This window comes from Enhydra lutris, unplaced genomic scaffold (genome assembly GCF_002288905.1).
Source record: "Enhydra lutris kenyoni isolate GAN:26980312 unplaced genomic scaffold, ASM228890v2 scaffoldscaffold43, whole genome shotgun sequence".
In the NCBI taxonomy this organism is placed as follows: domain Eukaryota; kingdom Metazoa; phylum Chordata; class Mammalia; order Carnivora; family Mustelidae; genus Enhydra; species Enhydra lutris.
Window position 1 is genome coordinate 12,732,206 of NW_019154127.1, and position 24,076 is coordinate 12,756,281.

The 24,076-nt window shown below is 57.6% G+C and overlaps 1 protein-coding gene across 2 annotated transcripts in view; it reads left to right on the top strand.

The window, feature by feature from the left end:
- The window catches only part of LOC111155734 (solute carrier family 37 member 1), a 58,654-nt gene that overhangs the window by 24,601 nt on the left and 9,977 nt on the right, over window positions 1-24,076 (top strand). Inside the window, exons 6-16 of one of the 2 annotated variants that reach the window (XM_022516099.1) lie at window positions 1,096-1,231; window positions 2,477-2,553; window positions 3,425-3,591; window positions 7,699-7,736; window positions 9,922-10,032; window positions 15,532-15,663; window positions 18,077-18,167; window positions 20,335-20,397; window positions 20,929-21,014; window positions 21,916-21,964; window positions 23,144-23,217. In XM_022516099.1, the coding sequence (XP_022371807.1) occupies window positions 1,096-1,231; window positions 2,477-2,553; window positions 3,425-3,591; window positions 7,699-7,736; window positions 9,922-10,032; window positions 15,532-15,663; window positions 18,077-18,167; window positions 20,335-20,397; window positions 20,929-21,014; window positions 21,916-21,964; window positions 23,144-23,217 (1,024 nt within the window). The remainder of the gene's footprint in view (window positions 1-1,095; window positions 1,232-2,476; window positions 2,554-3,424; window positions 3,592-7,698; window positions 7,737-9,921; window positions 10,033-15,531; window positions 15,664-18,076; window positions 18,168-20,334; window positions 20,398-20,928; window positions 21,015-21,915; window positions 21,965-23,143; window positions 23,218-24,076) is intronic. The other variant, XM_022516100.1, reaches the window with a different exon arrangement.

Below are 24,076 nucleotides of genomic sequence, written 5' to 3' on the forward strand. Positions count from 1 at the left end.
GGGGCTGGCGGGTATCATTGTATTTCTTGTCTATACGACTCCGGGGTGGTTACGTGGAAGGGAGAGCCGTGCTTCTCAGTGACTGCAGGCGGCCACGATCGTCTGGTGTCCCAGTGTCTGTCCCTCACAAGTGGCGGTGACAAACCGCTCTACAGCGGCGGCTCTCCCCAGGCGGCCTGCTTGCCGAGGCGCGAGCTGCTCTGACAAGGGCAGCCGCCATGCACCAGGCCCTTCGCCCGCTCGGATCTCATGGGAGCCGTCCCAGACAGCTCTGGCACGGAATCGTCCCCCAAGGCCAGCTCGTTATCAAGTGACGTTGCTGGGACAGGAGCATCGTAGCCCTGGCCCCCTGTGTCAGCACTCGCGTTAAAGAAAATCTGTCTTCAGACCAGGTCACAGTGGTGGCGGCTGGAGGTCAGCTAATGGTAGAGCCCGTTCAGCACCGTGTGTGGACACAGGTGACTTAGCGACAGTTTCAGGGCCGAGAGACGTCCCGAGGCGACAGGTGATCCCTTTTCATGACACACCTCCACAGTCTGAACATCACCATTTTAAAATACTGTGCACACACACTGGACGTTGTTTATATAAAAGCAGGACTAACTAGCAGGACAGGTTTTTACTGTTTTGTTTTTTGAAGATCTTATTTACCCGTTCTGGGTGGGGCGCGGGGGAGCGCAAGCAGACTCCTCGCTAAGCACAGAGCCCGACGTGGGGCTCGATCTCAGGACCCCAAGATCATGACCTGAGCCAAAACCAAGAGTCAGACACTTCCCCAACGGAGCGCCCCAGGGGTTCCGGTGGTCTTAACTGGCAGCCGTCATGCGCAAGTCACGGTGTTTGAGGTTTATGACTTGACAGTCCGTGGCCCTTCCAGAAATAAAGTCCTAAAAGACGTTGCCGATGGCCAGTCTCTGGTTCGTGAGCTCTGCTGGACACAGTTGTGATGAAGTCTTCCTGGAAACTGTAGCGCGTTCGAGTTCTGAAAGCTCTGAGAACAGCGTGGAAATTTCCAGAAAGGTCACAGCTCCTTCACATCATGGGTGTGTCCATCTTCTCATTTCTCACGTTCACTTCTTTGTTCTCCATCCTCAGCGGCATCATAGGGGAGCGCCTGCCCATTCGGTACTACCTCACGTTTGGGATGCTGGCTAGTGGCGCTTTCACCGCCCTCTTCGGGTTAGGCTATTTCTACAACATCCACAGTTTGGGATTCTACGTGGTAACTCAGGTAAGGGCTGGGTCTGTGGCTTCCCAGGGGCCGGGTGTCTGTGACAAATCGGACTGGGCGTTTGGGCCTCGGGTCCCCACCCCTGCCACGGGAGAAAGCTGCGGGCTGGGGCAGCTCCGTGTCCTGTCTGCCGGCGTGGGAGGGACCGCACTCCCACCCACATCAGCACCCCAGCACAGGGACGGACGCAGGAAGCCTGGGAGCCCTTCCTCCCTCACATGGAAGGCTTTGAGATGCGTCCTGTGATGCATTTGACCTCTGGTGTCAGAGGGACGTGAGGTGTGGCTGGGGAAGGAGGAAGGGAGGGCTCCGGGCTTGCCAACAGTCAACAGGGAGGCAAGGAGAGAGCCCCATGGTGCTCCGAGGGGAGGAGAGGCCAGGACAGGTTCTGCCCATCCCGCGGGGCCGTCCTTCCTGCAGCCCCTGCTCCAGCGCTCCCCTCGGCCCCATGGGTGAGTCCCGACTGCAATGGAAAATGGCTTGTGAAACTGCGGCTCAGCCTCTGAGGCTCTCCACACAGCCTGGGGGTGCCATCCTGTCATCAAAGCAGATTGTATGTAATTTGCTTTTTAAAGTGTTGCCGCAGGACTTGAAAAGTTTGGGTGTTTTAATTACAACGGTGATTCACACTTTATAGTAAAATGGAGAGTTAGAGGGAGGGAATGAACAGTTCCCCAGAGTCCCAGCGTGTTCCTAGAGGGAAGGCAAGCCTGGCTGGCCCCAAGGCCAGACCCACAGTCATCCCGACTCCCTCCCGGAGGGCTGGCCCGCCCAGCGGCAGCGGTGGTGGGGGGAGGCAGTCGGCTGGACCAGTCTCCCGTCTCGTTGTGAACTTGCCCTTGATGCTCCTGAGACTAGAGCAAACCTGCCTCCCTCCTGAGCCCCTTCTCGGAGCCTGAGCTCAGGGCACTCTCGAGAAGCGGAGAAATGCTTGTCACAAGCGCAGGGTCCTGCCTGTGCTCCTTTCAGAGGGTCGGGATACAAGAAGTGAAACGTGTGGTCCGTGAGCCTCCCTATACACAGTTACGCTCACAATTACACACACGTGCACGCGTACGTGGTTTCAAACCCATCTTTGGCTCCTGAAGCTCCCATCAGAGTGTTCTGCTGCCTTCTTGTGGGAGTCTCCGCTGTGCTCCCAGACTTGCCAGCAACAGGGCGGAGTGAGCTTTTGTGAGCCGGGCCTGAGGACGGGGCACGCACCCTCTTGGGCTGGCGGTGAGCCCTCTTTCCTCTCTGCCGCAGATCATCAACGGACTGGTGCAGACCACCGGCTGGCCCAGCGTCGTCACCTGCCTCGGCAACTGGTTTGGGAAAGGAAGGTGAGCGAAGGTGGCCCCGCTTCCAGCGGCATTTGTTCTTTGAGAGTCTGGTGAAAACCAGACCACCTTCTTTCTAGTTATTCTTTATATTTACTGCAGAAAAAGCCACCTTTATTAGTTCACTCTATGAAGGAAGGCGACTGAACCCTCTGGGACTTGGGGTGCCCATTCCGTGTCATGGTTGGGGCGAGTCTGTTCTGCACAGCTGGTCCCCTGCGAGCCTGGGAGAAACTTGGAGCTTGGGGCCCTGCCCCACATCTTCTGAAGCAGAAGCTCTATCTTCCCAAGACTCAGAGGCACACGGCAGTGTGGCAGGGTCCTGAGTGGGTCACCCAGCGCCCAGCAGCAGAGCCGCACTCAGCCTCTGGTGACGGGACGCAGTCCGGATGACATGGTGATATCCATGTGACGCACAGCGTGGCCGGGCCCAAGGTTAGAAGTGCCTGAAGCCACTAAACACGGTATGGAAAGCAGAGCGAGAGCCCGGCTCCGCGAGCTTTGTTAGGACCCGCACCCGGCTCCTCCGGCGGGCTCTGTGAATGGGGGTTTCTCACACAGCTGCAGTTAGATTACGAAGGCGCAGATCTCATTCTGGGCCCTTCCAAGAAGCTCAGGCAGAGGCTTCTTTCACTCTCCCTAAGCGCAGACTCACTAAGCCCTGAGACAGGCGTGCGATGATTCGTCCCGAGGCCCGGCAAGAACGCTGCTCTGCGCGCGTCTCCCGTGTCCGTCTGCCTCGTGGCCGTGGCATCTGTCGTCCCGCTCATTTCCGTGGGGCCCTGACACGTCCTGGGCACCGTCTGTTCCGCACCCGCCGGCGCATAGCAACTTCTCAGCGTCGTGTGCCGTCTTGTGTTCCGTTGTGTTGCAGGCGGGGCTTGATCATGGGGGTCTGGAATTCGCACACCTCCGTGGGCAACATCTTGGGATCCTTGATTGCTGGCTACTGGGTGTCCACGTGCTGGGGCCTGTCCTTCATCGTCCCCGGGGCCATCGTGGCAGCCATGGGCATAGTGTGCTTTCTCTTTCTCATCGAGCGTAAGTACATGCGGTCTTGGCGATGACGTCCCGGCGGGGGGCTTTGGGGGGCCAGGTGTTAAGGGAAAGGCCCACAGTGGCCCTGGCTCTCCCCCGGCCGGGTGGACTTCCCTCTTCAGGTATAGATTTCTCCCGTGAGCGCTTTCTCTCTGGCTCTTGCTGCATTTCCTGTTGTCTCCTGATTTCTGGAGCAAGCGACGTGGCAGCTCCTCTCCTGCCCATCCCCAGCATCGGGCATGCGTGGTGCGCCTGGTGCCGGGAGTCCTGTATGTGAGATCTGCCACGTCGCTCACCCCCGGGGCCACAGCTCCCAGCACCTGCTCAGCTGTCTTGTTGCCACAAACGGGCATCTCCCCAGCTTGTTTGCCTTCTGACAGGGTAATATCATGAAATCACTGCGTGACTGCAGACCCTGTATCCGAATCAGGTGAAGAGTGTTCTGCCAGAAAATCAAATTCTTTGTTCCCTTCTAGGGAACAATGCCAGACTTCTGATTGAATTGGGTTTGAAATTAATTTTCAAATCGAGAATCTGGCAGGACAAGGACTCCTGGCCGTCAGTCCGGTGATAGGAAAGCCGCTTCAGCCGTTACGGGGTAGGGCACCTGGTCCCCCAAGCTCTTCTTGGAGCTGGATTGGGCATTTGCTGCTTCGATTTGCCTTAAAGCAAAATAAAATCATAGGCACTAGATGGCTGTTAATCCCAGGTAGGGGTGCTCAGGGGCTCGTTGCTGCCACCCATGTGGGCGTCAGCTTCAGCTCTGCATTGGGAGCTGCCAAATTCCTCCGGGACGTTAAGGCGTGTTTTACTCAGCTTCTCGGTTCTCTTTTCTCATTGCTTGCCAGTGTCACCAACCTGTGGCGTTTAATTGCAGTGAGTGTCACGGAGTTCCGGGAAAGGTCCCCTGTGTCACCTGTCCTCCAGGCTGGCCCGCTAGCACGCGGAGCTCTGTCACGGGGCATTCCAGCCTGTTCCTTAGGCAGTAGTCACCTGGAGAACAACGCGAGTCCTCTTGGCTCCTGCACAGGGGCCCCCGGGTGTGTCCTGCCCGAGGTCAAGAGTCCACGGTCCCTTTTCTTCTCTTCCTCAGCCAATAAAGGGTTGGTTCCAGGGGCAAGAGGAAATGCGCTAAGGAATGGGGTGTATGGCCAGAGACGGGAACAGCCGCTGGCCACCCGGATCTTAGTGCCCGAACCCGTTCAGCCCGGTTCTCCCAGGCGGGGCCTCGTCCCCTCCTCAGGGCAGGGATCCCAAGAACAAGGAAGCTGTGGTTTGTCTTTTGTTATAAAATGAGAGCCTTCTTCCCACCGGGCCACCCCTCCTGTGGCTTCCAAGGGGGTGGGACAGGGCGGAGAGGGTCCACACGGGGATCTCCTGGAGCCGCCTTCCCCCCACTTCTTGCTGGGGCCTCCCATTCCATCCAGGGATTGACCTACGGCCCCTGTCCTATTCCTGTGGTGACCCTGGATCGCTGCTTCTCCACCCTGGCCTGCTGGGGGACAGAAGTGCAATCCTTCAGCTTCCCCAGGCCCACCAAGCCTTGAGGCCAGGGGACCGTGCCTGCCAGACTGTCCCGGGAGGCTTGCTGTTACTGGGGGGACAGGCGCACACCTTGCTGTTAGTTGGCAGGGGACAGGCGCACACCTTGCAGACCTGGGCTTGCGTCTCCTGCTCCTCGGGTCCTCCGTGACCTGCAGGGTAGGCGGGGTGCTGACCCTGATGGGAGACTCGGGGCTCCACGGGCAGGGTGAGTGCGGTGGGACTGAGGCCTGGACTCAGAACCTTCCTCCCACCGCCCTCCTGTCCCCTCAACACATTCTCATGGTCAGGGATGGATTCACGCTGAGAGTGTCTACCTTCAGCCCTTAGTAGTACGTTCACTGCAGGTAACACGAGATGTCAGGTGAGCCCCTGTTCCTCCCTCCTTCCTGGACTCCCCACACCTGACCTCCTCCTCCCCAGCTTTCCATGGTCCGGAGCACGTTTCTCACTGCACTGGGTCCCCCCAGAGCCCGGGGTCACCCGATTTATCTCTGTCAGCTGGTGCCTGCTCTCCCCCACATACCCTGGCTGGTCTCCCCAGGACTGGTCGTCCCCGTCCCACCACCCTTGGCTACCTGCTCTCCTCCCCTGCCTTCTGCTGGGGCTGCTCCCCGGTGCCTAGCTCACGTGGCTCATGGATGCCTGACTCTGGCACTTCTCTGCCTTCCCACCAGATGTCTTCTTGCTGTCTTCCTGTGTGCTCCCACCGGGTGTTGGCATCTACCTACCCTCTTGTATCAAAATCCGAGGTTTGCTTTGTTAGTTGTACTGGAGATGAGACACCTTTCAGACTCCCCAAGTAACTAGTGGGCACGTGCCCTGTGGCCTTCTTCCTCGTCATCAGGAGGACATTTTCGGGGGAGAGGAGGCCACCATGTAACAGGAGTTCTGCTGTGTCCCAGGCGCAGGGCCAGGCTTAGGGCGGATATTATTTGGCAGATTTCCAGAGAAAAGTCTTACGGCTCAGGGGCTGTAGGTGACCTGCCCAAGGTCACACACTAAGCGGTGAAGTTGGGGTTAGCGGGTGCCTGCTCGCCCATTCAGACTTTCTCCCTAGGTCCCTGAGATGTGTTCTTACAGACTCAATTTAAAAAAAATATTTTTTCATTTAGACAATAATTTTAAAAAAAACTTTGTGTCCTATAAACACTGCCTTTTCGTGTAGAGACAATACATGTTTGAAAGACATTTTCCTGCAATGAGCTATGTAGGTGCTTCTGAAGTCTGTTTCTCAAACCTGGGTTCCCCAGAACCCAAGGAGTTGAACATTATTCTCTGGAACCTCGGGAACTCTTTCCTTAAAAGGAAATGGCACACATCTGGGTCTCCTCAGCCATCGTTGTTCCACTGCGTGAGCCTCCCCTGCTGATTAAGTGGGCAACTGGCCATTTCTCGTAGAACACGCGCTGGCCCACCCATAGCCTCTTCCCTCCCTCGCCGTGCATATGCCACAGCCCCCCTTCCTCCTCGCCTTCCCTCCTGCCCTCCTTTCTCTGCAGGCCTGAGCGTCCATGGGAGAACAGGTGGACGTACCCTGGGTGTTCCAGGCCCTTCTCTTTCCTGCCCCTGATGAGGCCCCCTGACAGGAGCCACGAAGAGGTCCCCAGCGCTTGTGCCTCCATCTCTGTGGCGCGCGCACTAGACCGCACATCTCAGCTGGGGGACCTCATCACCGCAGTACAGACCCTGACCCCTAAGTAGGCCTCTCCGCTTGGACGTCACACGGTCTGGGGACGTGCCCTCCCCCGCCACGCACCCACCGACTCCCTGCAGCCGTGGTCTGGAGGGACTTCTCTGCACGGGGACTTTGCTCTGGAGGCAGCTGGCCTCACAATAGGGGGCATTTCTGTAGCTTTCTGACTTCCCCTCGTGCTGGGACCCCGGGCACCCATGCACGAGTGTCTGAGCACAGAGACCCCGGTGTGTAGGGTCAGAACGCCCGGCTCCTCCTCCCCGCTCGGGCCCCAGCCAGGCTGGTGGCGTTCCAGAGAAGCTGTTTTACCAAAAGTGACAAAAAGACCCGGATTCTGGGCTGGGGGAGGGGCAGGGCTGTTGGAGGCCACCGCCTGGTTTCTGAAGAAGGGCATCTGCTTCCCTGGGCTCCTTGTGGCCGTAGGTCTGGCTGTTTTGTTTTGTTCCCACTAATTTGTATTTGTGATTAATCCCGTAAAGTGGGACAGCCCATCACGCATGGTACAGGTCACCCACCGCGCACGTCTTCACGGTTCCTCCCGATCTTTGTCCCGCGGGCCATTTTCCGAGGCTCGCCACTGCGGTGCGCACGCGCTCTGCTTGTTTCCGCTTGTCCCATGTGAAATCTTTCCCGTAGCGCAAAGCCATTCTCACGCGCGCGACAGTTCGCCTTTGCCAAAGCTCCCCCACCTCACCTTGCGTGTGTCACAGGGACGGAAGGACAGGGGTGCCGGTGGGGTGCGGGCCTTGTCCTTTTCTTCAACTGCTCCTCATTCGGTCCAGTCTCAGGTGGTGTTTTGGCTCTGGGGTGATTTCTTGGGTGGTGGGAACGCCCAGCCCCGGGCTCACTGCTGTTCCCGTTCGGTCTTGCAGATCCGAAGGACATCGCCTGCTTCTCGTTCCTGGCGGCGGTAAGGACCCTCTCCACTACTTGTTTTTTTGTTTGTTTGTTTGTTTGTTTGTTTTTTGGTTTTTTTTTTTAGGATTTTCTTTATTAGAGAGCAAGAAAGAGAGCACAGCAGGGGGAGAAGCAGACTCCCCGCTGAGCAGGGAGACCCATGCAGGGCTCCATCCCAGGACCCTGGGATCATGACCTGAGCCAAAGGCAGAGTCTTATGGCTGAGCCCCCAGGAGATATGCTTTTCCCCTCCCTCATGCAGCGCTCTTTCTTGGGCTTCCAGACCCCATGCCCCACCACACCAGCTGGCCCCTCGCCTCTGCCAGACCTCCAGAGGCGCAAGCCCCCATCTGTGCCCTCCCCGCCAGAGATCTACACAGGCCCTGGTGGTCAGCGCCTCCCCCCAGCAGGGCCATCCCCTGAGGTCCACGGTCACACAGGCCCCTGCCCCCTGCCATCCCTGCAAGGGCCTCTGGCGGGCTCAGATGGGCCACAGCTAGGGTCATCTCCCCACTTCACCCCATGAACTTGCTGGGCTCCACATTCCCTGTGTCGGTCGCGGAAGCCCTGTCCTCGCTGTGGGCAGGCCAGATCCTCGGGAGTCCTAAACACGCGGGATATCACCTCCACCGCTCTGGCCCGTGGCACCAGCGTCTCTCCTCAGGCTCCTAAAGTAATTCCCCTTTGCTCCTGCAAAAGCCATGCTTCACACCTCACCTGGAAGATTTTTTTTTTTTTAAGATTTTATTTCTTTATTTGACAGACAGGGATCACAAGCCGGCATAGAGGCAGGCAGAGAGAGAGAGGAGCAGGTAGGCTCCCTGCTGAGCAGAAAGCCCGATGCGGGGCTGGATCCCAGGACTCTGAGACCATGAGACCATGAGACCATGACCTGAGCCGAAGGCAGAGGCTTTAACCCACTGAGCCACCCAGGCGCCCCGACCTCGGAAGATTTTTTTGAAGCAGGAGTCAGAGCGGGTCGCTGACTCAATTGAGAGCCTCCTGGGCTCCCCGTTTCCTCACCACCAGTCCCTCTGGGCGGCAGCCCCAGGGCAGGGTCTCCTCTTGGTCTCTGCCATGTGCTAAGGCCAGGGGAGCGGATGGCCAGAGAGTCCTGCTTCTGTCCATTTGTCAATATGTTGAGCTTTTGAGCACAGTTAATTTGAAAAGAAGGGTTCTGGTACCTTCCTAAGCAAATATAAAAACTCAGTTTTGAAAGTCACTGTCTTCAAACAACAGGCGATATTTTATAACATTTTAAAAGCCATTTTCCTTCCATGAGCATGGATTTCAGAGTTTACAGGGATCCAGGTTTCGTTGTGCTGAGAATTAACCCTTACAGCTGGCCCAGCAGCTCCAGTCCGTGGTGCCCAGCCGAGGGAAGGGCCACACGTGTCTCCTGCACGCACTGACCCTGCCTTCTGAACCGTCTACTGACCTAGGGGGACCTTGGTTCCTCTCTCACCAGAGGAGAATGTCACCCAGTATTGTTTCTACAGGCTTTTCCTTTCAAGGTCGTTTAAAAACATCAAAGCCAGGGCGCCTGGGTGGCTCAGTGGGTTAAAGCCTCTGCCTTCGGCTCAGGTCATGATCTCAGGGTCCTGGGATCGAGCCCCGCATCGGGCTCTCTGCTCAGCGGGGAGCCTGCTACCTCCTCTCTCTCTGCCTGCCTCTCTGCCTCCTTGTGATCTCTGTCTGTCACATAAATAAATAAAATCTTAAAAAAAAAAAAATCAAAGCCGTGAGGGAAAGTGAAGTTGACACACTCAGCACCGTGGCGCGTCCTCATACCCCAGTCCTCGATTATTGTTCCCGAGAGGATCCTCTTCTCACTTTCTTTTATCTGAAGGTCTAGAGCCCCCAGTTAGGCCTTTGTTTTATTTTATTTGTTTATTTGAGGGAGATTGAGAACAGGAGCACGAGGCTAGAGGGAGAGGGCGAGAGAGAGTCCCCCAGACGCCCAGCGCGGAGCCCAACACAGGACTGGATCCCGTGCCCCCCAGCTCGTGACCTGAGAGTTGGTCCCTCGACCGACTGAGCCCCCGGCCCCTTGGGCCTGTGGTTTATTTTAACCCTGCGTCTTACTGGCCCTGGGCGGCTGTTTTGAGAGGCTCGTGCGGAGCTTCCTACGCTGCATTCAGATGCGGCGTCTGGCTGTTGAGTCCGTCACTGCTAAGCGTGCTTTTCTGCCCCCGCAGCCGAAGGGCTGTGAGAACGGCACGCATAGGTTCCGGCTGCAGAAGCAGATCTTCACGGACGACAAGAACAAGCTCCCGGTGAGTCGGACCCGCCTCCGCTGCTTCGCAGAGGTCAGAGCCCAGCCTTGGTGAGAAACTTAGGTCTCGTATTTCTCCTGTAAGACCCGCGTTTGCTTGTGCGGTTTCTTTGGGTAGCTGGCTGGACTTCAAGTCTGTCGTCAGCCTGAAAGCAGCGCACCGGTCCCACGACTGCGGGCCGCATTCAGTGTCCCAGGCACGCCCTAGGTCAGGCCCACCTGGAGTGTCAGCCACGGGGTCCCCCCTGTCCTGTGGACTCCCATTCTGGGGGGCAGGTGTGGGATACAGACGGGAAGCCAGCAGGTTCCCGCAGCAGCTAAATGCCAAGCACGGAGCCCGGGGGGGTGGGGCGCGAGCAGGCGCTGGTTCCGGCCCAGTCTTGGGAGCCGCCCCTAAGCAGGGGGCATGGATAGGGCTTTGAAGGAGGAGGGGTGGGTCAGCACCGACCTGGGCCAGAGGGTTCAGGAGATGGACAGGGAGGGCTGGGAATGGGACGTGGGCCCAAGAGGTAATGAAGAGAGTCATCTCCCAGGCCTCCACCCTGACACTCCCATGTTCCAGAAGGGGAAACTGAGGCAGAGTGCTCAGGGACCTGCCCAGTCCTGCTCAGAAAGGAGGCCTGGAGGCAGCGCAACGGGCCCCTTGGCTTTCAGTGTCCTTCCGACCAGTCCTTCCTGGGGCTCTGCCGCACAGCTCTGAGCCACCGGGACACCTCAGACTCGGTTTTACGCACTGAAATTACAAGCTCTTTTCTTTTTAAATCAAACACCTTTAAGGATAAATGTACCAAATGGGCTTCTTAATTTTTTTTTCTTTACTGCCTACAAAAACTTATTTGTGGTTGTTGACATAACGGGAAAGAGAAAAATGATGTCTTGTACTTCTTGGTTCTTGGAATTTAGGGAAAGTCAACTGCAGTGCTCTAATCTCTCTACTCAATGCTCAGTGTGCATTTTAAAAAATTGGGTGTCTTAGTTTGGGCTGTTGTAACACGAATACCATAGACTGTGTGACGTAAACAACACACATGTCCTTCTGGAGGCAGGAAGCCCCAGATCTAGGCACGGGCGGGTCTGGGGTCTGGCGAGGCCCACTTCCCGGCCGGCTGCCTTCTCCTGGGACGCTGGAGAGAGCACGGGGGACACAAACTCTGGGGGCCTCTTCTTACAAGGCATGGACTCCGTCCTGAGGGCTCTGCCCACCACAGTGGGGCTCGGGGTTCCACTCAGGAGCTTCGGAGGGACACAAGTACCGGGTCCACGGCATCAGATGTTAATCGATGTCTGACGGCTGTAAGTCCTGCTCGTTACTGAACACTAACCTTCTTGAGGCGAGCCCCTGTGTTGTGGCACTGTAATGACCGGTAAAGCCGGACGCGTCTTCTGGTATCAATTCCCTCTTCCCTTTCTGGCTCCTGCTGCCAAAGTCTGTTGACTAACGTGTCACCGAGGGGCCCCGGGCAGGCCTTGTTTCTTCCGGTCTGGCCATACCACAGGCCGACCCTGTCGTACCCACGACCACGCAGGTTTTGGTCCCTTGTCTCTTACACGGCAGGAAGGGCTAAGGCGCTGGAGGGGGCTGTACCCCATGGGGGTCACCAGCCAGGATGCCCCCCAAGCTCGGCCAGACACCCTGGTGTCCCCTTTCCCAGAATGACTGGCTCAGATCCCCTGGGCTCGGAGTTACGCGTCACCCACCCCCTCATCACCGCCGCTCTGTGCCCGGCGGGACGCTGACTGCCTTCCTGACCGGCTTGTGTGAGGATAGGGGCCGGTGCGGAAGCAAGGACAAGTGAAGAGGAAGGGGCTCCAGCGTCACGGAGCCAGGAGGACCCTCTTCCCTCCTTCAGGTCTTTATGATTACCTCTTGGTGGTCAAAATTTGTCACCTTGTAGTCACGTGTCATTGCCCAGCCTTGGCTTCTCTGAGGATCCTTCTGATCGGCTGTGGCTCAGCGGACACTTCCGAGCATCGAGTGGGTGTCTCAGTGCTAAAGGTGCCTTCCACGTGGCACGGCAGTGGAGCCACGAATCTGGGGGGTGCCCTCCCAGCACAGTGTGGCTGCGGGCCCCTCTGGGCATGGCGTGGGCTTCTCACTTGAACATCAGCATGTTATTACACACTTCCCCTCACCCCGCTGTGTGCATGTCTCCGTGTGTGTCTGTTTTAATCTTGGGGAGCCCCGTTGCTCTCTGATTCCGAAGCCTAGGAATGGGGCTCCCTGGCCGAAGAGGCCCTGCCCACTGCCGAGGGCGCCACAGGTGCTGTGAGACCCTGCAGGGCCCTTGGCGCACAGCTTCCCGTATCCTGCTCGGCCCAGGGGGTTTCTGGCTCTGTAAGGAGGCAACTCCGCACCCCTGGTGTAGTTTGGAAAACCCACCGTGACTTCCCAGTTCCCCTCTGCACCCTCCAGACACTGCAGAGGACTGGAATTTGGTAGCTGGGGCCCTTTCCAACAAAGGCCGAGCTTGCTTAGATAAAGACCAGAAGTGCTGGATCTGGGGCTTTCCACCAGCCCGACGAGTGGCCCAGAAGTGCTTTCCAGAACCGGGAAGGGGCAGGCGGGTCTCAGTGTGCAGTACCTGCTCCGGGCTAGAGGCACTCTTCTGTTCGCTGGGCAGGAGCTCTTCACTGTCTGTCCTCTGTGTGTCCGGTTGCATGCCGTCCCCTGGAGAGCCTGCTTAGTGTTCACGAGCACCTGTCCTAGCCTGAAACCACAGAAACCCCAGAGGAGAGCGCCGGCAGTAGCATCTCTGCCATCGGCCCTGACAACGTCTTTCAGATACGTCTCCCGAGGCAAGGGAAATAAAACCAGAAATCATCTGTCGGGGTCTCTCAAAATCAGCTTCTGCACAGTGAAGGAAACAACAAAATGAACAGAAGAGACTCGCAAATGACAAATCTGATAAAGGGTGAGTCTGCAAAACCCGTGAAGAACTTAGCTCAACACCACAAAACATACAGTCCTATCGAGAACAGGCAGAAGACATGAACGACATTTCTTCGAAGAAGACACCCAGACGGCCAACAGACACACTCATCATTGGGGAAATGCAAATCCAGACCCCCTGAGATCCCACCTCACACCCGCCAGGATGACGAAAATCAACAACATGAGAAACGACAGGTGTTGGCAAGGATGCGAAGAAAGGGGAGCCCCGTGCGCTACTGCCGGAAATGCAGGCTGGCGCGGCCGCTCTGGAACACAGTGTGGAGGGTCCTCAGAGAGTTACAAATTGAACGACCCTGGGACCCAGCAAGCGCTCTTCTAGGTATTTACCCAAAAAATACGAAAACACTAATTCACAGGATACAGGCCCCCCGTGTTTATAGCAGCATTATCTACAGTAGCCGAGATACGGAAGCAGCCAAGTGTGCACTGACTGATGGATGGGGAAGGGAGAAGTAAGGGGTGTGTGCGTGCGTGCGCGTGTGCACGCACGTGTGTAGGAATATTACTCAGCCATAAAAAGAATGAAATTTCCCTGTTTGCCCCAACATGGATGGAGCTAGAGGGTATTATGCTGAGCAAAATAGAGAAAGACAAATACCATATGATCTCACTCATGTGGAATTAGAGAAGCAAAGGGGAGGAAAAGACAAACCAGGAAACAGATTCTTAACTCTGGAGAACACACAGATGGGCCCCAGAGGGGAGGTCGACCGGGCAATGGGGGAAGGGGGTAGGGATGAAGGAGGGCACCTGTGGTGGTGAGCACCGGGGTCACATGGCAGTGACGAACCACTGTGTTGTACACCTGAAACTGTAGGCAACTGTACAGGAATTAAAATTAAAAAGTGCCTCATTGAAATAGTATAGTGAGTGTATTGATAGCTACACATGGGTACCAATTTGACTGGAAGTAATGAATCTGAAAGTGGTTTTTCCTATAATTGGTCTGGAAGTCTTTATTTTTTCCTATAGTTCATACATTTCCTAATTTAGACTCTTCATTTGCAAGTTTGCTAGAATAACATCTTTTATTCAGTGAAGCAATTTAGTAAGATTTGTAGAATTTCATGAGTGTGGGGACAGTACTCATGAAACCGATGAAACCACACATTGTTGACTGGTTTCTGTTGGATCATAATTCATACCTTAAAATTCTTCAAAACAAAACGAAACCTGTCCTGCAATTTCAGCCTTGACCGCACACCAGACTGACCTGGAGCCTGTCCCCTGAGATGGCTGTGACCAGCCCGGGGTGTGGCCGGGGCACCAGGCTCCCTCACAGCCCCCGAGGTGGCCGTGTTTCACTGTGATTCACAGCCATCAGTTTGGTCTCCTGAGCGGAACCGCTAACAGCGGCATTCTAGAGAGAGAAGGTTCTTTACTGTAGACTTTGATCCTGGTTCTCTGTTTCCGTGTGCTGTTACGGAGCTGTCGTTAGGAGGATGGGCTGTCCCACTGGGGGTTGTCATCCTCACTCAGAAACATCCGCTCATATGCTTAAATGTGAGTGTGTCCCCATCACCGGGCCACGTCGTGGTTGGACGCCCGCTTCTTGGTGTTGGGGACCTTGGGTCGCCTTCTTTCCAGTGTGCCAATTTCTGCTCTTCCGTGGAAGGGAAGTGTAAATATCACGAGAGGACCATGACAACGCATTATCTCTTTCTTCTTTCCTAATTTAAGTACAACTTAAAACTTACCTAGGTTGTAGTGAGATAAATACAGTAAAACTGTTTGACTTTGTGGAAAGCATGAGATGCACAGAAACATTTCTTTGTAAGTCTTGGACCTTTGTGGTTCACTCACAAAGAACATCTTTAGATCATCCTAGCTCGACTTGACCCCCAGCCCCGAACTGGGGAGCGCTCTTCTTTGCTTTAATGAAGGCAAACTTTGCCCTCCAGGACTGTCCAGGATTGGAACTCACAGAATATTGGAAGTGCTTTATGAATTTTAAAATAATGTTATTTCTGGTCACAGGTGTCCATTGTGAACTCCTTAGTAAATACAGGGCCATGTAAAGAATTTATTGACCTTTCCCATAATTCTATCATTCCGTGATAACCATTGTCAATTTGGAATTCAGCTGCTTTTTTCCCCTATAATTAGATAGATCCCTCTAGTTACCTAGACACGTAATAGGCATATACTGAATGTTTTTTAAGATCATAATGAAAAATGAAGTTTTGACTTTTATTATTTAATGGGACATAAACGTTAAAATCTCACCAGCTTTTTCCTTCCTTCCTTCCTTCCGTCCTTTCCAGCCATAAAGAGATATGTCCTTTACATGGACGCCCTTGACCAATGTTCAGTTTATGGTGTTTTCCCAACTTTCAAATGGTTTTTCACAAATAGAGTCCTGCATTGCTGGGTGGAAGGATTTTGCGTGCTTTTAGTTGTTTCCCGGAGACACGCGGGCGCTCGGGACCGTAAGGCGAAGACGTGGTGAGGAGCTCAGCCCCGCATGGCCCCACGACCTAGCTGAACAGCGTCCTGCTCAGGACTGGCCTTGCTCAGCCAGGTGGTGCCCTGCTGACAGCTTTTCTTCTCTCTCTCCTTCCCGATGGGATTCGCCTCCAGGACCCCGAGTTGCAGTGCTTGCTGCCGTCCGACGGGAAGCACCCCGTTCATCAGAGCCACGTCGTGGTCCTCCCAGCCGACGGCGGAGGCAACATGGCCGCCATCAGCTTCACCGGGGCCTTGAGGATCCCGGTGAGTACCAGCGCCCAGGAGGCGTTTCAGAAAGGGGCATTTGTGCCTACGGTTGGTTGACGATCAAGCTTAACAGCAGAAATCCGTGGTCACATAATCCATGAACTCTTGGGCATCAACCCGAGGTTGCCAGCAGGCAGTCATGGGACGGAGTGAGGCCGCAGTGTTTGCCTCACACTAAGCTTTCAGTTTTTCAAAATCAGTTGCCTCCGTGTAGAAGTACACCTGTTTCACAGACAAACAGGGCTTCCCCTCTCCACTTGGGAAACCAGAAGGTCTGGCTCCAGCAAGCCCCTTGTCCCGTGGCCCAGCCCCTCACCAGTGCTCCCCTCCCTGGTCCATGAAGACCCTTAGTGTGGAGCCCTTGGGAGGCATGTCCCCGAGTCCTGCTGTGGGGTGTGGGTGAGCCCACTCGATTTTCTTTACCCTTTAAAGTGCTTTTAGGAGACCAGAGCTGGTGCATTGCCGCCGCACATGCTAAGGGAAGAAATAAGGGGGGGCGGTGTGCAGAGCCAAGGGAAGAGACAGAAGCCCCTGGGGAACACACGCTGATGGTCCTGGGACTCTGCTCTCGTCCATCATTTAAAGATCAGGTGCTGGTCTGGGTGAGGCGGCGGGCTGGCTCCAGGCTGGTGGGCACGCTGGTGTGTGGTCAGGGTGTGAAGGAGGTCCAGGGAGAGGCTTTTCTGCCCAGGGCATGGAGATGTGGTGAGATCTCTTGTTGCTTTGGGTTTTTCTTATCTGAAATCCATGGGCTCCTTCAGCAGAGCATCTGGGGGACCCACAGAGGACACGTGGGAAATGTGTTCTAACATGGTGAGGCACGGCAGGCGATGAAGGCAGAGCCCAGGGCAGAAGCATGGGGAGGGGGAGATGCCCATGTCAGACACTGCCCATGTCAGGGAGGATATCCAGACCCGTGCAGTGGCCAGGCCTATGGACCGCACCTGGAAACATCTGGACTCCCGCCCCAGGGTGTGACAGGCAGAGGAGTTCCTGCAGGTCTCACACACAGACGAGACAGCCTCGCCAGTGTGGCCCTCGGTGAGGAAGGGCTGAGGGAGCACAAGCCCAGAGGCCCCTCAGCGACCGGGTGAGGCAGGAAGCATAAACGGTGCGCCTGGGACCTGAGAATCCGGTCATCGAGGTGAAAGAACTTGGGAGAACGTGTGCTTGAGAGCAGAAAGTCCTGGCGGCTGGCCAGCGGGGAGCGTGGAGGGCCTGGCCGGGGCTCCCGCAGCCACTGAGAATGTGGGTCGGCTGCTTTTCAATAGAAAGTCGCCTTTCCCGTGTGATGGTTAGTAACAGCTAGTAACTTGCCAACCGGGGCCTTCCTGTGCGGCTGCTCGGCCGGGGTCAGGGCGCGCCCAGTTACAGAGCGAAGGAGGCACCGTGGCCCGGTGCAGCCACGGACGTGCTGGGTGTCCCAGGCAAGTGTGTCACCCACGCTGAGCCTCCGTCTCCTCGTCTGCAATGGGGCTCAGGGCCTGGCGTTATACTTAATGTTCCGAGGATTAAACGAAGTCACTCAGGGCAGTAGTGAGGCCACGCAGGGCATGTGGTCTGCGCCATCAGCCCCGCACGCATCCTCGGACGGGGCTTGCCACTGTGAAGCACAAACTCAGATAATTTCACAATCACAGAGATAGAGATCTGTGTTCTCTGCCTGGTTTGGTCCCTGTGCGCACACAATGTGACACCTTAGCATTACCCCGTGTCTCACCCAGACCTCCCGGAGACGTCTGGAACGCGTGTGTCACGATGCCATGCCTTCCCAAGAGTAGAGCTCAAGCAGAACACAGGACTCTCACAGCAGCCGTCAGACTGTGGGCCCTGGGGTCCTCGTCCAGACCCACATTTCTCTTCCCAGTGTCTTCTCCGAGCCCCCACTTCACCGGGTGCAGGTGCCGGCAGGCATGCGCACTGTGACAGGTGGGAAGCCCTGTCCTGTGTGCTTGTTGGCCGCTGCGTCGTTTGCAGGGTTTCCAGCAAAAGGAGGGAGAGCACCGCGTGCACCGTGTAGAGGCGGCCCTTCCAGGTTCGCTCTTGGAGGACTCCTTCAACAGCTGAGTTTCCAGAGCGATGTGGTGTAGGAATCAGGTCAACACGTGCTTTCATGGACTCTGATCTGACGTCAAGAAAATGGTCTCAATCTGCAAAGACAGGCAGGAGCGGCCAGAGTGGCCGTGGGCGGGTCCTCCACCCCACACCCCCGGCTGCCACCACCCAGTCCTCGGGCAGGACCCAGCCCCGAGGATGCCGGCTCCCCTCTCGCGGCAGCGTCGGCAGGTGCCCCACCAGACGGAGATGGCGGCTGTTTTTACGGGAGTGAAGTAAACTAGACTTGTGTTGCATGTTTCCACAAACCTGCTGTGTACACGCTCGGGGTGAAGACCGGCTCTCTCCGTTTCAGGGTGTGATCGAGTTCTCTCTGTGCTTGCTGTTCGCGAAGTTGGTCAGCTATACGTTCCTCTTCTGGCTTCCTCTGTACATCACAAACGTGGGTGAGTATCCGTTGCTGGAAACACCGATGCTACGTTCCTGCCGTGGCTGTGATCTAGACGCCCTTTTAGGTCTGATTTCTAGAGTCTCGTGAGACGTACTTTTGATCAAACAGTGTGGTTAGTAGAAAAGTAGAGGCCAGAAGAGAATTCGGCTACGGAAGCCATAATAACCGTGATGAGGCTTAAGGGGCCCCTCTTCCATCCCAGCTGTGGCTGCTGGCGCTGTGGGGCCCTTCTATCTGGGGCAGCCCGCATTTCAATCTAGGCTACACCGAACGTCAGGTCACACCCTCCCACGTGCCGGGGAGGCCCCCGGGAGCGGAGATAATAAATGCTGAGTCACCTGACCTGGAAATTGCTCCTTGGAGAGGAGCGCTCGTTCTGGGGACAGCTGGCAGCCTGTCTCACGTTTCCTCAGTCTGGCCACAGCTAAAGCTGCAGATAGGACAGAAGGCACCAGCCTGTGGGCTCCACGCGCCCCTGTGCTGTGTGCGACCACGGAGGGAAGTCAGGGGTCATCGGCAGTTCCTAAAAGATGCTTGAGTCCAGGGGCTGCAGTCACGGCTGAATCGGGGCGGGGCCAGGCAGGGAGGGCCCTAGAGCCTCCGGGCCGGGAGCTGGGGGTTGCAGGGAGAAAGGAAAGAAAGCAGGGCCCCCTGGAAATGTGGGTTCTGGGAAGGTGACAGCGAGGGGAGATCTGGAACGTGGGGCTTCGCAGAGCACAAAACCACTGACGGGGAGGAAGCCCTTCCTCCGCCCTGTGGTCCTTCTGGCCGGACTTAGAATCAAATGCCACGTGACAGGTGCCCGGAGAAAGTCACAGTTGAGAGCGCGTGTATCAGACGTCCTCGCCGACGGGGGCAGTTCAGAGACAGTGAGGCCCCACAAAGCTTACGTGGGTGCAGGAGCGGTGTTGGGTCTGGGGGCCCAGGGGGACGGAAGCGCATTGGCAGGCAGGTGAGAGGAGAGGTTTGGAAAACCCCCTTACGCAGATCAGTTCTGAAGTAAAGGGGCGTCTTTGGTAATAGCTCCCTTCCTGGGGCAGGCTCTCCTTCCCCCCGTAAATCTCGGCAGCTGTGGGGAGGCAAAGAGCTTTTCCTGAATCTGCTGCGTTTTAATTACTTTAACTCAAAATAAATCTTTTTAGATATTTATTGATTTATTTAGAGAGAATGCAGGATGGGGGAGGGAGGGAGAGACCCTCAAGCAGACCCTGCACTGAGCTCAGAGCCTGACACGGGCTCGATCTCACAACTCCTGGGATCACAACCTGAGCCGAAAGCAAGAGTCGGACGCTTAACCGGCTGAGCCACCAGGCGCCCCTTTAACTCAAAAGGACCTTCATGCCAAAGTGGCCCGTGTTGGGGCAGCCTGCCCTGGGCCCCAACACCATGGATTCCTGACGGTTGTAAGGACCAGCAGGGGTGGCCGTGGGCCCGAGGCAGGAGGGCTGGGTTTCCCAGGGACGGCGGTTGAGGCAGTAAGGGGACCACCCATGTGAGGGGGCACGGTAAGGAGCTGCTCCCTGTCAGGTGACTCCCTAAGGGCAGGCAAGCCCCGTGCAGTGTAGACAGGCATCCTACTTCTTTCTTCCCTTGTTCCCTGTGACTGCGGAAGGGGTGACGTTTTCAGGACTTTAGTCAGACATTGCTGCCTTTTCCAGACCCAGTGATTAAAAAAGCCAAGTCCCTTATATGTGGCACTGAGGACACCAGGAAAGGCTGGGCTTGATCCCAAATGCTTTCCCCGCCCACTTCTGCTACTCAGGCCAACCTGAGCCCTCTGGGGAGCCCCGCGTGGCTTCCTCCGCTGCTGTACATGGAGCTCCAGTCCCTCCAGACCTAAAGCCTTCAGGTCAGCCGGCCAGTGCCCGTGGCACTCCTCTCTGTGCCACGTGGTTCTTACCGCCTTCTCTGCTGCATCCCACACTATGGCCTCCCCTGGGGGACACCAGACCAGAGGGGATGGTAATCTGGCTGAGCTGGGCAAATCCTCATTTCTTGGTAAAGAGCGGCGTTCATCTTTTCTGCGAGTGTACCGACGTGGCAGGCTGCGGGGTCAACTCCCAGCTGCTCTCGGTATGAGTCACCCTGGGGAAACCAGAGGGTGCCACGTGGGGTCTTCCTTGGCTGTGACTTGCTCACAAAGACACGTGTCATTTTCTCAGATCACCTGGACGCCCGACAAGCCGGGGAGCTCTCCACCCTGTTTGATGTGGGCGGGATCTTTGGTGAGTCCCTCCCACCCTCTTGTCCTTGGCCGGAAACTTGGGGGGCGGTAAGTGAACGTCTGGGCCCGTGTTCTCTCTGAGCTGACTTACTATCGGGAGGAACGCATGTTCCCCAAAACGTCGCATCACCCGAGTTGACGTATGGCCGTCCCTCTGGGGGACGGTCCCCTGTCCCGCATCTGACTCAGAGCCCAGAGTGGTGCTCCCTGGGGAGCAGGGGCCCGCCTCGAGGTAGGCGGCCGGCTGGCATATTAGCGCCCTCGAGGTGAAGGGGCTTCGCAGCCAGCCTGGACCCAGACCCCAGACTTGCCCTCTCTCTCCCTGGGAGATGCCCCTGGGTCGCCCCCGTCTGCCCACAACCCCACGGGGCCTATTCACTGGGACGGCCCCTTGCTAATGGTGAACGTGGCCGGGGATGGGGAGGAGGACATGGTTCCCTTATTGCTGCTGTCCTGTACCCTCCGCGTCCTCTCAAGGGGCTCTTGCCCTGGGGACCCGGGCCGCTCCGGTCCTCACCTCTCTGTGTTGCAGGTGGGATCTTGGCAGGTGTGATCTCAGACCGACTAGAGAAAAGGGCGTCCACCTGTGGCCTGATGCTGCTGCTGGCGGCCCCGACGGTGAGCCTGGGCCCCGAGCCTCCAGAAGCATCCACCCTCCCCGCCAGCAAACACTGTCACGTCCTGCCCAGACTCAGCCCCATTCGTGGCTCGTGGCTTCTGGGCACAGACTCTAGCCTCCGAACCCCTTAGCATGCCCCACAGGCCTGCTGGGCTCCCTCCCCCAGGTGCTTCCCGTGGCCACTTCCCGTGTCAGGGGGCAAGTGGCCGGCCTAGCTCTTCATTCATCCCTGGCTCCCTGGGGGGCATTCCTCCCCGCCCCTCTCCTCTCCCCAACAGGCTCCTGCTCAGCCTCTGGGATGCCCCACCTCCCTGCCCTGCCCCACTGTCGTGCTGGATTCTGCTTTTCATGCATTTGGTGGCACACGACCCTGGGCAGGTGACCTTCCCTTTCTGGGCCTATTGCCTTGTCTGAAAAACGAGGGTGCCGGTAGCACCCCGTCCCAGAGGCAATGCAAGGGTTTCTAAGTCAGTACCGTTTTCCAGTCGTGGTAATTTCAGGCATAATGCCGTCACCCATCAGCTTGCTCTGTAAGCGTCTGCGCGTCTGCCACTCTGCCAGGCCGTGTCCCCAGGACAAGGCCCAGCTTGGGGCCTGGGACCCTGCCCCACACAGATCCTCCGAGGGCCTTTACTGGGGAAATATGTGTGGCCCCTGCCGCAGGACCCCTTCAGCACTGCAGCTGTTTGCGGGGGAGGGGACAGTCGCACGGAGCCCAGGGAGAGCTGCCCAGGGAGCTGAGAGCGGGAGGCGCCGTCGGAACCCGTGCAGGGGCTGAGCCTGGGGACTCCCGCGGGCCGCCCAAGAATCCCCGCCTGACTTTTTAGAGAGACGGGCTCCGGGGTGGTGTTCGGCCGCCTCTGGTAACCCGCGGTTCCCCTGTGTTCCTGCCCTTGCCAGCTCTACACGTTCTCCACCATCAGCAAAATGGGCCTGGAAGCCACTGTCGGTAAGTCCGTGCGGCTTTTCTCCTTGCGCAGTCGGGTTCCGTCCACGCAGCTCACGGAGACAAAGCGGACAGCACGGAGGCATTTGGCTGGGCGGGCTGGAGCGCTGGTGTGGCCGCGGCAGGCCTGTGTCCCTCTCCCGGTGGGACACCTGCTCCCAGAGGGAGGCCTGCCCGTCCGCAGGTCAGAGCGTGGCTGTGGGAGAGCACAGGCTGCTGCTCCGGGGCCTCGGGGAGCCCCCCAGAAGGCAGCAGGCGGGGCCGCAGCAGCCTGAGGCCTGTCCCCCATGTGGGCGGGAGCGGGCCGGGGCCGGGCAGAGCACAGCCTCCCAGCTGGCTTCCGTCAGCGGCCGTTCTGAGAGCAGTGTCGGCCGAGGAGGGGCTCTTCTTAGCTTCCCCCTGATGATGCCTCTGGCAGCTGGTAAATATTTCTTCTGTCGTAACAAGCTGGCAGCAGGGACTGGAAAGGAAGCATCCTGTGTGTGATCCCATTAGAAGTCTCTAGAAGGCAGGTCGCTGACGCGTGGGGCCGTGGGGCTCCCCATGATCCACTGGTCCAGAGGCTTCTGCCTAGAGTGTGAACCAGAGGCTAGCTTGAGAAAGTGAGCCTGGGGGGTGGCGTAGACGCGTGTGTTCAGAACCGAGCGTGTTATCCTGCCCTCAGGAGCTCAGCTGCACTGGGTCTCCGTGTTCCCCTCGGGGACTACCACCAGCGGCTGTGGGCGCTGAGAGAGAGACAGCCCTTTTCACTGCAGAGAAGGCCGTGGCTGGAGTTAGCACACCGCTGGCACCGATGACAGGGAGCCCTGGCACATCCAGGGCACAGTCATGCTTGGGACACGAGGGTTCTGCTTGCTCCTGGGGGGTCCCCAGCTGTCCCTGTTGAGGGTCGAACACGCAGGAGTACCAGGTCCTCCGGACACAGCTGGAGCCTTTGCGGGAGCGTGAGAAGACCTACAGACCTCCGTGGGCAGGTGTGAAGGCAGATGCCCACCACGCTTGGCCCAGCGTGTCCGCTCCCCAGACGCGCGGGCCGCCTTCCCAGCACCCGCCTGCCTTCCGCTCAGGCCGGCCCCACCTGACACTGGGCTGCTCACCCCAGGGCAGCTGAGGCTGGGGAGGCTCTCCCCGAGGGCACTGCTTTGCTCCTAAATGCCTCCTCTGCTTTCTGGTTTCCCACAGCCATGCTGCTCCTGAGTGGGGCCCTGGTCAGCGGGCCGTACGCCCTGATCACGACCGCCGTCTCCGCCGACCTGGTGAGTGGCCACACGGCTGAGCACAGAGCAGAGGCAGGAGCCCGTCCTCGCTGTCGTTCTTGGCAGAGACAGTCACTCTCAGTAAAACTGTGTCTTGATAGAAGCAGTTTTTCTCTGGGAAGGAGTCCGTGCTTCTAAGTCTCTTCTGAAACAAATGCAGGGAGATGCTGTCCCCGGTCCATCCCAGCAGAGCTGAAGGGGCTCGTGTGAGGCCTGAGGTCAGAATCCAGCTCGCTGGCCCCCTCCTCTGTGCTGCCCTTGCTTAACCCGGGGGCTGGTGACCCTGCGCCCCAGCGCCTGGCCGCGGGGCTCCAGATCAGAGACCCAGTGGGGTCAGCTCCCCCTTCACCCGGCCCCTGCTGAGCCCGGCCGGCCCTCTGCTGGTCTGCCCTGGGATCCAGAGGAACTACCGTCCCCACTCCTCCCAGAGGAAGAGGGTGCTGACGAGGCGACCTAGGACTAGCGATCAGGAGAGCCCGGCCCCCGTGCTCTGGGACCCCGGGGAGGCAGGACCACCGCCATCCACCTGAACAGACGGACGTTTCACGCAGTCGTCAGGTGCCCCCGCCTATAGGGAACACCACACCAAGATACAAAATGCCCTTTAAAAAGCTGTTTTCCTAAATAAACGGGAGAAAAGAAACAGATGCCCCGTAGAGAAGACTTCACTGGGTGCTCTGTCCTCAGGGAGGGGGGCACGCCTCGCTGCCCTTAGGTGTGGGCTGCACACAGCGACTTCCTCCCAGTGCAGGGCAAACCATGCAGCTACGGGGAGACCTGACAGACCCTCCCCACCGCCGGGGGACCAAGGTCGGCACTGGCAATGACAGGGTGTGACGCCTGCGCCCTGGGCACGTGC